The sequence below is a fragment of the Mytilus californianus genome, unplaced genomic scaffold (genome assembly GCF_021869535.1).
Source record: "Mytilus californianus isolate M0D057914Y unplaced genomic scaffold, xbMytCali1.0.p SCAF_2, whole genome shotgun sequence".
Taxonomy (NCBI): domain Eukaryota; kingdom Metazoa; phylum Mollusca; class Bivalvia; order Mytilida; family Mytilidae; genus Mytilus; species Mytilus californianus.
In genome coordinates this window covers 93,601,982-93,615,403 of record NW_026262668.1, presented here as the reverse complement: position 1 = coordinate 93,615,403, position 13,422 = coordinate 93,601,982, and the positions used below count along the sequence as shown (strand labels likewise).

The 13,422-nt window shown below is 32.6% G+C and overlaps 1 protein-coding gene across 2 annotated transcripts; it reads left to right on the top strand.

The window, feature by feature from the left end:
• The first annotated feature begins 467 nt into the window (after nucleotides 1-467).
• LOC127730423 (sarcoplasmic calcium-binding protein-like) lies at nucleotides 468-13,069 on the top strand. Of its 2 annotated transcripts, none has more exons than XM_052238835.1 (2): nucleotides 468-647; nucleotides 12,262-13,069. In XM_052238835.1, the coding sequence occupies exon 2, from the start codon at nucleotides 12,266-12,268 to the stop codon at nucleotides 12,800-12,802; it is 537 nt and encodes a 178-aa protein (XP_052094795.1). In that variant the 5' UTR covers nucleotides 468-647; nucleotides 12,262-12,265; the 3' UTR covers nucleotides 12,803-13,069. The 2 variants fall into 2 exon arrangements, with proteins under 2 accessions (XP_052094795.1, XP_052094796.1); XM_052238836.1 differs by lacking the exon at nucleotides 12,262-13,069 and adding an exon at nucleotides 4,180-4,967 and having other exon boundaries at nucleotides 512-647.
• The last annotated feature ends 353 nt before the right edge of the window (nucleotides 13,070-13,422 follow it).

The following is a 13,422-nucleotide window of genomic DNA, read 5'->3' as shown; positions in this document are numbered from 1 at the left end:
ATTTCTTAACGATGCTCTATTGCATGGTCAGTAGTCGGTTATCCTCAAAGTGCGTTTGGTCTAAGATATTTCTTACCATCATTTAAGAAATTTACAGTCTTAATTATTGAATGGTATTTAATGCATACATTTTGTTTTTCAATGTTTAAATGGTGATTATTAATTGAATTACATGATTTGCAATCAAAGGAAGAAGTGCAACTAACGGCCCACAGTGATGTTTGTTTTTCTTCAAGAAGTGAGAAAATATACTAGGGTACTTAATGTTTACACAAAGAATATCACAAGTCTAAACAGTAATTACAAGCATGCAACTGACATTGCACACTCGAAGTGGTAACTTTATTAATTATCGAGAATAGTTTCATGATAATTTACCTCAAGTACCTACAAATCGTTAGACGACAAATCAATACTAACCAATCAGGTGTGACGTTACAAATCGGTATACCAAAGATGGCATCAAATATGTTAAGATAAGAAAGTACCGATCTTATTACCAAAAAGCAAGGCCATCATTGGTCCAACTGATAATAATCTGTCATAGCATTTAAGCCACCAGTACCTTGAGGGTCACTAGTCAGTTTCCATCGACAAGTAAAGGTCACCTCATTCATCTGACATTAGGACTTATCTACATCCACACGGTAAGAATGCTATACTCTACTAGTGTCTTATAGTAAGTGATGCATATAAGGCTGCCAACGTATTGCTTTGCTTAAGCTTTCATTTAATTTTTCATAATCCATTTTAGCTTGATAGCGTGTGGAAAAATTAAGAGACAATAGAGAAATATATATGCGTATAATATTTAACATGAATTAGCTTTTGCAAAGATGCATGGTTTCTGTAATATAAACATATTACATGCATTTACACTGTAATTTATTATATGCATTAATACAGTTTAATTGTTAGACTTATTCTTATATATTAGTAATTGATTGGCTGTTTATGCATGTATGCTTTTTTCGCTCTTTAAATTTTTAGTCTTTGGCATGTTAACCCATGTACCCAGAATTATTATAGTTGTTAATTTATATTTCTCCATATTCATTTCCATAACGTTTTGTCATTTTTCTTGTAAACACTGATGCCATATCATTTGCTCCACAATGCTCACTCATCAACTTTTATTCTATAACAACAATTTGATATAATGCAAACGTTAAGTCTCTTCTCTAAGTATATACAGATGAAACTTTTGAAATCAACAGGTTAAGGTTGAAGTGTTTCTTAAGTATCACAAAGATCCCTTCACTGTAAAAAAAAGTTAAACAATTATATATATATTACCGACTATTCGTTTGTATTAAGAAGGAATTCAGTTTTTAAAGAAGGAAGGTAAAATGATCAGGGGAATTATTAGTTAACAGTCCGCATAAATCTTTACCGACGTGTTGGTTAAATAACCGACAGTGAAAAAAATGAATAGGAAACTGTGAATACAAAACCATGGCGTAATGCAAATTATGAATAAAATCATTATATATTCTGAACGATTCCGACAGATCTCTTATTTTTTTTTTATGTCAGCGCATAATGATGTAATAGGACAGGCTAAAAGCACAATGCCGTGTCATTAAAAATCCAGTGTTTTTTTTTTTACAAAGGGGTTATTAGGTTAAGGCTTGATAGCGATTCCAATTCAGTACCGCATAGATCATCTTAAATGGACATAGCAATCAAGAGATCCTCACGTGTTAAGTATTAACGAGATATTATGAAAATCATTCAGTTTATGTGCCAAAGCATATCTTCTAATTAGATACGTGTGATGTTAATTAGTATTATAATTCAGTTATATGGTTAACTCGCACTTATTGGCACATGGTATTAGTTTTCTTAATAAATTACACCTCAAACTTGTTGAACGTCTGCCATTAAGAAGAAATGATAATACATAAACAAAGTAATTAACTGTAACAAAAAAAGGAAGATGAAATACAATTTTACAACTTAAAATCAGCTGCATCAAATAAATGATACCTTTTGATATTGAGAATATTTCTTTGTACGCATGGCAGGTTATGACAGGTATAAACTAATATGCATTTATTCGACACAGTAGTTATATGTTGACATGAATTATCATTGATATGGTCATTATTATAAATTAACTGTTTATAAAACTTTGAATTTTCCAAATATTAAGAATTTTCTACCCTAGGAATAGATCACCTTAGCAGTCTTTGTCAAAACCTATCGGAATTTTGGGTCCCCTCGAACTTTATTTTACCTTTTTTACTTTCTTGATTTTAGCGTCACTGATGGGTCTTTTCTAGACGAAATGCACGCCTTGCATACAACATTTTAAGCCTGGTATCTATGAGGAGTTTATTCTAAGAGTTTCTGTCATAATCTGTTTGAAATATTGATAAAAACATATATTTGATATTTTAATTTCCAGTTTAACTCTGCAATAATTAAAAAAAAAAAGAATTGAATATATAAATCAATCTCTCACGCTGTTGCATTCGCCGATTGATATTGCACGATAGATGCTTATATATGTATAAAGTAGGCCACGAAATTTTAAAGGTTTAGTAATAGATCGTGCGCTTTACGCTTTTATATGTGTTTTGGAGTAGATTTTGTAGTCCGTTATTGATTTTCCTTTTTTATGTTTTGGCATAAGGTTATAAGACTTACCTTCAGACACGATAAACGATAAAACCCGGACATTTGAAAGCCAAGAATGTACAAGACCTATACACTTTAAGAGCTATATGAACAAAAGGAACCTAAAACATGGCCAAATTCACCAAGGTCAACTTTGCCTGTGGGAGTTGGAACCTCAATTTCTTGATAACTTCGTAATTTATCAACAGACAATTTAAGAGAAAACTTATGTCAGTACCGAAACACTGACCAATTAGTTGGTGAGATTCGCTAATTTAGGAGCTATTTGGTATTTCAAATTATAGTAATTAGATAGACTAAGTTGATAAATTGTATTGAAACTCCTTTTACATTAACTATGAAATATATTTTACCTACGTGAAAAAGGAAGAAAATGTAGTCTTACGTATGCAAACTAAACTAGATAACTATCGAGGGGGGGGGGGGAATTGAAATTCAGTTGAACCGGTTTGGCCAGTCTGGGCATTGCACATTGTATGCGTGAGATCTCATATGAAAAACAGGTTTAAACTACTTTTGCACTTAAGCTCGCCACATGTTCATGTTGCTATCACAAGTTAATACCACCGTCAATGGTTATCTTCGTTTTTTGGGATATGCAATCAAAACTTTTATGCTACTGGCTTGATATCTGTATCTATCAGGATTTATCACCACCTTTGATTTCTAGTTAAAACAACATAGTGCAGTGAGGTGAACATTCTTTAGGTCCTATCCAGCCAATGTCATGCAATTTCTTAATGATTTCTTATACTCAGATATTCAAGTTACAAAATGGTGTGTTTTTTGAATAACCTTAATTCAAAAACTATTTGATTAAAAATTTCATAAGTTGTGCATGGCGTATGAATCTATCTTCAATTACAAATGTACATTTATGAACAAAGAGCAAAAAAATCCAATTCAAAATATACGATTTGCCTAAATGAGTTCCATTGCTTAATACAAGTCAATATTTGATTTTAAGTTCATATTGGAAAATGAAAGCAATCTTTGTCCTTGAGTGCCCAAAAGCATTTTATTTATTTATTTTTTATTAGGATAATTTGGTGTTGGTGCGTGATCTTTGATACTTTGTTTTTAATTTTTTCACTGTTTTTTACTTGGGGTGATTCATGGATAATATATTGTATAGATACCTATTGTTTGTTTAAGACTATGTAAGCGTCTAGATGTATTTTTGGTTATTTGTGTCGTTAGGTTGAATTCATATAAATCGCAGTAAAAGAACGGGAAGCGTGCAGTTTGATATTCCAAAAAGAACACTGTACCTTTCGATTGTTCTATTGAAATGTTAACTTATTTTTACGCTTGAACGTCCAGTAGCTTCAATAGAATGCATATTTAGGACAAAGCAAACTAACAGCTCTAGTGTTATTAAACATCATTTCATGTGCATGTCACCCCTTTCTGTCTCGCGTGACCTTTCTTTTCTTCCTTCGTTTCACTGTTTCCAGTCCGAAACCAATACAGCCACAGGAAATACAAAGATACATGTACTATTTATTTCATAGTTTACATCATAAAATATTTCAGACTAAAATGGATTACCTCAATCAAAAATGGAAACTTTGGTACAAGTCATTAGATGTCAACCATGATGGTACAATCTCCATGGCTGACGTAGAGGAATCTCGTAGTAAATTTACAAACCTTCATCATCTTCTTGGTGACAAAGCTGAATCAGTAAGAGCCGACATGGAAAAATGGTGGAATACATATATCCTGAAAAACCCAACGAAAGAAGTATCCGAATCTGATTTTTTGGCAGATCTTTCTGGACAGTATACAAAGGATAAAGCTGCTTTTGTGAGCACAATTTCCAAATGTTTTAACGAAATATTCGACGTTATTGATACAAATAAAGATAGATCAATTGAAGCTGACGAATTCGTGATAGCTTTTCAAGCTTTTGGACATGAAAACGAGCCTGTAGTAAGAAAAGCATTTGAGCTGATGGGTCCCAAGGATGGTCTCATTCCTCTCCGGGATATTGTTAATGCCTGGATAGCATTTGTAACGTCAGATGATGCTAGCAAGCCTGATCCCGTTAAACAGGCTTTCGAAACAGGATTTTAAAAACTACAAACATTATTTTTACCTTAATGTTCTACCATGTGATCTACCTCACCGGTGAAAACCATTTAATTAATTATGCCATTTTAACTTAAGGAGCGCTCCATGAAATATGTCTTCCTTGGAATTACAGTTGTGGAGGTATCATGAAAGAATGAAACGTGACGTCACATTGCAAACTACTAAATATGTTCAATGCATTAACATGTTAATAAAAGCCTTGATAAAAAATGTCGTTTTTAAATCATTAATACATAGATGTTTAACTTTGGATAAGTTCATATCTGTTCTATCTGTCTTTATGGAAACATCTTTTGCAAATTCGTTTGTTTTATATATATCTTTTTCAAAAGCTCTAAAGGGCTAATGTATGCTTTTACCGACTTTAAATAATTTTTATTTGATACACACATTAACAAAATGATTTATATAACACTAAAAACCAAAGATTACTGCGTTTAAAACAAATCTTCGCCTTATTCTGTAAATAACATATGTTTCTTATAGGGTAAACGCCTATCATTCACAATGCATTTATAAATATATAGCATGGCTTACTCTATTATGCATTCGTTTTGCTTAACGCATGTATATATACGCTTTGAGATGAAATGAATATTATATCATATCAGTAGTAAATGGATTGTGGTGTAATAATATTTCAGACATTGATGAAGGACAGACTTTTTGGTGGTAAATTCTTTAATTACACAAGTTTACTCCAACTTTATCCTTTTTATAGTTAGTTACAATCAAATGAGTTTGTCAGTATAGTGCCAATTTTCATTTTAGACTCAATTGGCCCTATGAACCATGTGAGCTATTGCCATCAGTTGGCTTCTGTTGTCGTAAACATTTCAAAAGTCATATCCTCTGAATTTAAACAAAAATTTGGCTGAACAATCTTTGAGGATATCCAGTATAATGGTTTATGTTTTTTTTTCTTCCTACCAATATACTATCGTGACTAAAAATAGAACATAAGGGTAAATGCAAGTATTTTGTCTAATATCTTCTCTTCTAATTTACAATTACAAATGAAGAAAATCTGACGGTCGACGGGCACCAAAATGCCCAGAATGTCAAAAATCTACCTTATTTGCTATTTCAACAAAAAATATCAGGCAAATCTTTATAGGAATTATTGCCTTTAAATGGCAATGCATGATACCTATTTTTGCGTGTTTGTCAATTATCTTGAAAACTTTAATAAACAATGAAAATATGACTATATTTTTTAATATTTCAACACTTGTGTAGCTATATGACCAAAAAATCCTAAAAGATATAGCCAAATACACATTAGGTCAACTTTGCCCGAGGGAGACGGAATCTTACTTTCTGAATTTATCATTGGAAAATTTAAAACAAGAGAGACATTTTAAAGAGCACAATTTGTCCGAAATTTTTAATTAACTAGTAGTGAATGTCAATTTTTACCAATTTTTTGCGTTTTTTCCCCTTCTTCTTGAAAACATTAATGAATAGAGCCAGTGGAACTGTTAATGGAAAATATCAACAGTAAAATCTAATACATCATTGGCTATCAAATATTTGGGTTTGAAATTTCTCGATAAAGGTAAATGTAGAAAAGCATTTCGAACGCACGAAACTATTACATGGTATTTTCCTTTATAGGACTAATTGTCCTGAATTAGCAAATTTTATTGCGGTTTTGGAAATTATTTTTAAAACTATTACAGACAAAGAGAAACTATTAGCAATCAGCAAGATAAAATCAACCAATAAGTCAACTCAACTGAACTGTTATGTAAGCTTTTTTCTTTTAATAATTATTTTTGCCCATTTATTGCATTTCAGGCAGTAAACATGAAAAGTTTTATAAATAGAGAAGAACTAGAAAATTATTAGTATCATTAGTTTTACAAATAAGTTAACATAACAGAAATGATTATAAATTGATTTATGAAGGAACAAACCATTAATCTAAAGGGAGGGGGAGGGTTATGTTTTTTGGTGAAAAAATCATAGATTCCATAGTGAAGAAAAATAAAGAATTCAACATTAAATGTGTGTAAGTTCTATCAAAACAATTTTATTGTATATACCAGCTTTTTAAGTGTCAGTCATTTAATTGGAAAACACACATCTTTTGCTTTCTGAGCATTGCACAAAAATTCTGTTTCGACTTGGTCAGCCAAAAAAAATAAAATAAATGATTTGATTGTAAAAAAAATAATTATGTCCATCTGTTGAAAAAAAAAATCAATATGAAACTTCATTGAAAAAAACCTGTACCCCCTTTTTAAAGTTAAATGGTTGTTCCCTAATTGGAGTCATTGCCCTTAGAAGATGATTTATTTGCGTTTTTGCTATAATTTTCAACTTATAATATATCAACATAGGCCAACATAAAAGAAATCGTCATTTGACTCCTTATAAGAGTAAATGTCATTAATTGACACTTTTTATACATTTTTGAAACTATAATAGATAGAGTTTGAATAGATAATCTACAAACAGGCAAGCAAAACTGATAGGAATAAAGTTGAAAATAAACATTAAATTGGCACAATTTTGCAAGGTTAGGGATTTGGGCTCTTAGGAACCTAGTAGCCTCTTGTTTGATGATTGAATTTGTTAACTACAGGCTCTTTTTATCTTATGCCATGTTGATATTTATTTTCACCCTTATTGCTATCTATTAAAGATTAAAAGATGATAGTAAAACTGCAAAAAAGTTGTCTATAATCTCATTAAGGGACCGTAACTCCTATTAGAAGTCGATCCACACATTTAGTTACGTTCAGTTTTGTTCACCTATTTATAAATTTTATCTTACTTATCATGTATGATGCTCACAGCGTATCTCTCTCTATATATATATATTGTATAAAAATAAGGAGATGTGGTATGATTACCAAAGTTCAACTGAAGTGGATGTAAACAATTATAGACAACCGTACGGCATTTAACAACGAGAGAAACCCATACCGTATAGTCGGCTACAAAATGTAGTTGTCAAGATAATACCAAAAACGCAAAACGGGTAACAATGTTCATGTAAGGTCAATATCTTCTATAATGAGCTGATTGACAATTTTAGTAATGTTGACTTTTCGTAGATGTTTCATCCCAGATTCTAATAACTTTTGTCGGAAACTGTTTCTCTCTATCATAATAGTTTCCAAGATAATAAACAAAAACGCAAAATTTTTTAAAAATCGTAGTTCAAGGCAAATAATTGCTTTAAGCAATGATTATCGACCGATAACTTTGATCATTTGACTCATTGGAAGATGTTATTTTGAAGATAATTTTTGCTGTTTGTATTTCCTTTTTATCTGCTACTATATAGTTTTCACCAAAAAAAACGCAAAAAAGAGTAAAACCGCCATTAAAGGACAACAACTCCTACAAGGTCATTTCGAAGGTTTCACTTACTTGTAGATCTTTTTATGTCGATCAGTTTTGCTATATATGAAGTTTCGCAATAAAAATGGTGAAAACCGTCATTCCTATAAAGAATCGACTGACTATTTTTGTCATGTCGATTCTGTTTATAGATTTTGTCTTGCTGGTCAACATCATTATTCAAAAGGATCTTTAAAAGGTAGCTTGGTTGTTGTTGGCTTTATATTCATTGGGCAAATATTTCATGCATGTTCCGGACACAAACAAATTAGTTTATACGTCAAGTACAAAATGTACATAGGTAATGAAAAGTTGGTTTACTGGGGTTGATGACAGGAGAAATGACAGCCACTAGACAAAGAGAGAATGCTTAGCACAAGGTCATGTTTTTCTCTGACTGTTTATGACGTCTTTACACTAAATCCGTTGGATGTTGGATTTGTACTGATTGATAATTTAGTCTTAGATGCATGATTTTTTATATTAGTTGTTATTGGCTTTGAACTAGCTGTCAGTAACTGAGAGTACTCTCAGATCTGTACTTATTGTCTTTTTGTTGTTGGGATGTACAAGTACCCGGTCACGTCCACGTGTTATTGTTATATGTATTTCTATTTGTATCCATCTGGTGAGTTAAGCCTTTTTCAACTGATTTTTATAGTTCGTTCTTCTGTTGTACTGTTACACCACTGTCCCAGGTTAGGGGGAGGGTTGGGATCCCGCTAACATGTTTAACCCCGCCACATTATGTATGTATGTGCCTGTCCCAAGTCAGTGGTTGTCATTTGTTGCTGTGTTACATATTTTTTTCGTTCATTTTTTTGTACATTAATTAGGCCGTTATTTTTCTCAATTGAATTGTTTTACATTTGTGATTTCGGGACCTTTTATAGCTGACTATGCGGTATGGGCTTTGCTCATTGTTGAAGGCCGTACGGTGACCTATAGCCGTTAATTTCTGTGTCATGTGGTCTCTTGTGGAGAGTTGTCTCATTGGCGATCATACCACATCTTCTTTTCCATATTAGGGGCAAAATGCTTTCTTGGAACAGACCATTAACGCAATTTTCAGATTTATTGCCAGGTTTCTTATCAGGGAACTCTTCGTTTAAAGGCATTTCCCCATTTTAATAGAATATACGTTGAAGTTTGATACAATTTACATGTATTTGTCACTATTCTTTAGAGAGTGCTTAGAACTTTTAATGCATTACATTTGATTGGAATTGTCTTGGGTGCGGGATTTTCTCGCGGTGTTGAAGACCCATTGGTGGCCTCGGGCTGTTTTCTGCTCTTTGGTCGGATTGTTGTCTCTTTGACACATTCCCCATTTCCATTCTCAATTTTATTGATCTACCAATAAGGTGAACCAAAAATGAGATAAGAAATAAGACAAAATTTCACCATTTTTAAATTCTTATCGCAATTGAAACCAATATCTATATAAAATAAGGAGATGTGGTATGATTGCTAATGAGACAACTACCCACAAGAGACCAAATGATTATAGATCACCATTTGGCCTCCAACAATAAAAAAACCACACCGCACAGCAAGCTTTAAAAGGCCCCGACTCGACAAAATTAAAACTATTCAAACCAGATAACTAATTACCTGATTTATGAACAAAGCAAAACACAAAAAAAAAACCAAATAAGATATACAGCAACGCTGTGGTATAATATTACAACATAAGAACAAACGATAAAACTCAGTACAGTCTATAAAAATATAAAACTTATTTGTACTCGCTACGAAACAGGAGAAAAGGTCGGCAAGTCTCGTTTTTTTTCTCAGTTTTTAAAGCTTGTACAAATAAATTTTATATTTTCCTACACTGTACGAATATTGTATATCAATGTCTGGCCATTCAAGATTTGTTCTCATAGAGTTATGTGACTGCAATGGTCAAAATCAGCGGGACGGCTTTCGTTGTGCACTTATACTACACGAGTCCCGCGAGAAGTATGGTTCGTACATGATGGGGAATTGCTTGCAGCGTGTAAAAGCGAGGCGAAAGATACTAAAGGGACATTCAAACTCACAAGTCGAAAACAAAATGACAATGCCATGGTAAAAAAACATAAACGACGAAAGACAAACATTTATTTATATAGAAAACTAAAGACTGAGCAACACCAACCCCATTAAAAAACCCGGTTGATTTCAGGTGCTCAGGTAGGGTAAGCAGATCATGCTCAATATGTGGCAAACATTGTGTTGCTCATGTAAGTACACACCTAGTTCGTGGTTTGATTATTTATCTTTTATGCCTTCTCGCTGAGGACTTGTATCAGCTATTTTCCTGAATTTTGGTTTGTCGTCCGTTAATGTTTACATAATCTTTGAAACTTCTGGACCATTTTGAACCAAACTTTGAAGGAATAATGAATCGAGGTTTAGTTTAAAGCATTGTTTTCTTTCTCGTGACAAAACTAGACCACGAGAGAAAACATTTATACGTGGACCAAACTACATTTAAATGTTTTTCCTAGCTAAGTTATTATATATATATATATGCTCTTTGGTCGGGTTGTCTCTTTGACACATTCCCCATTTCCATTCTCAATTTTATATCCCCATTTTCGATAAGGTTACATAAAAGCGCCATCCTATCAATGCAATTGCTTGTTCTGCAAACTGTACATGAAGAGGCTACAATCCATCTTAATATGTCTGAATTATATCACAATAGAATTAAAATGAACGTGCAAATAATAAAATTTTGGTGATTGGAGGTGATGATTATTGACTTTCTTATTTTAATGGTTTTTTCCAGCAGTACGTTTTAAAGATTTTTTAAACATTCTTGACGCTGCATTACAAAATGTGAAGTGACACAGAGAGAACTAATTTGATGAAGAAGCATTTAGAAATACCATTACCCAAGGAGAAGGTGTTAATTGTCTGTATAATGACGGTCCTTTTTTCAAGTGACATTTTCTATTTGATTACCTTTCTTCATGACACAAACTTTCTACAGCGTATTAAAGTTGTTAATCATATGACTCTTGAAAATAAATATAAATGCACAAACATATTTCAAGTGTTATGTCCAACAACTGAATCCCCCGACTAAGAGAGAACAAAAAAGGCCGTATAAACTCGAATCGGATCTTATATAGTACAAAAAAAAAAAACCCAACAAACACAATTGAAAATAAAAGCTTGTTTTAATTGATCGTATATCTGAAGAGCATACAAATATATCACACAGATTTTATCAGTGATTTATTTTTCAATGCCAAGTCGTTGTTACAAATAAACGCCATGCCGACCCCCAGCTAGTTCTTAAGTGTTTCGGTATTTTAAAAATCAGGCTGTTTTACTCTTTTATTATCTACCCCTATCGAACCGTTTTCAACCTAGCATTCCCTTTTCTGTATGGATATCATCTCGTATTCTTGTATAAACATTTCAAAACTTTTTTCATTTATTTTGAGTGGCATTTATACATTACAAATTAAGTGTTGAGATGATATATATGTGTTGTCAATTCCATGATTTGAATCGAATATAGGATTCTTATCAATTATTGAAAAAATGTTTTCATTTTGATATTTAGCGGATTTACTGACTTCTTGATTCAGGGTTTAGTTGCCAGTTTAAAAAACAAACCTGATGAAAACTAACACTTTGTGTTACCAAGATAGAACTTATGTTTTTAATCGATTGTATCGCTGAAAGAAAAAATGCTTCAAAGGACCAATTTTGTTTAAATTCTCCGTCTTAATTGCAAGTTAATTTTGGTAACACTAATATTGCAACTATCGGAGGTAAAATTGACATTAGGTTTAGATGTTCGTTCCATGCACTTAGACCGTTTTGGTTTTATGCTCATTAATGTTTGTTTATTTTGGTTATCACAATTTAAAGACGCGTGCGTACTTGATTAAAATTATTCCAGAAACACGTTTTATATATTTTTCCCTGTTGTTCCGATACCCTCCTAAATTTTATCTTTATAAAAGTCTATTTTAATTTTGTGATACAAATAATTCTTGATCACCATTTAATGTACCTATATCTTACGACGCTTACGACGACACTCTTTTCACAAATAGATATACCATAAATTGTTGCCTCCGTAAAATAAATATATTACTAGTATTTACTTTAAGAAAGATAAAAGCATTCATTTATAGCATTATTCTATTCTTTCTACAGAACAATGGAATTCTTGAACCACAAATGGAAGCTCTGGTACAAATCACTGGATGTGAATCATGATGGAAAAATTTCATTTGCAGATGTCGAGGAATCCCGCAGTAAATTTGCCGAACTACATAAACTTCTTGGCGACAAAGCAAAGGGGGTAAAAATTGACATGGAAGGATGGTGGATCAAATACATCTTGCAGTCTAAGGATGGAGAAATATCTTTGGATCAATTCTTGCAGCGATGTGGGTCAGAATACCAAGCAGATAAAGCAAAATACACTGCAAAGATGACCGAATGTTTCAATGTCCTGTTTGACGTCATAGACACAAATAAAGACAGATCGATTGAACTCAGTGAATATATCATTGCTTTCCAAGCATTTGGCCATGAAAATGAGAACTTGGTACGAAAAAGCTTTGAATTGCTGAATCCCAAAGATGGACTGATACCGCTGAAAGACATAGTTAATTCTTGGATTCAGTTCACAACATCTGATGATCCACACAAGAAAGATGTCGTCAAGGAGTCATTTGAGGAAGGAGTGTAAAATTTTTGGGCGTATAATATGGTGACCCAATACCCAGGTTTTCCTACCTAGAACAACTTAAGTGACCATGTAGAGAAAGAACACGATCGAGTTAGCTGTAAAACCAAGAATGCCACCACGACAAAAGTACCGGTACTTTCTAAAGTTTGTTTTAGGCAAAGTTCGAAAAAAGAAAGAAAAGGAATTGTGACGTCACAGACATCAGGATTTTATCCCCCGTCATTGAGTTGTCCTATGAAATATCCAATAAATCCATTGTCAAACACGGCTTTGTGTTGTATATATATATACAATTCGTCTAAATAACAGCCCAACAATGTTAGATTGGTAAATTTGCGGAAGCAAATTTTTTGTTCTTCCCTGGCCGGGAGGGTGTTATCCTTTTCTCGTCATTTTTTATCTAGCGTCGTAACACAGAACATTATATATAAGGCATGAATATGGAATATTACAGATCAGCTGAATTATCTATCGTAGAGGATCTTACAAATTAATTTAGGACGCAGTCACAGAAATAATTATATTATAGGTTACAATACACCATTAGATTTTATGGGCGCAACATGGTATTCAGAATTAAGAGTATAGCTAATCCTGATTGGTTGATATGTGCGCCCGTT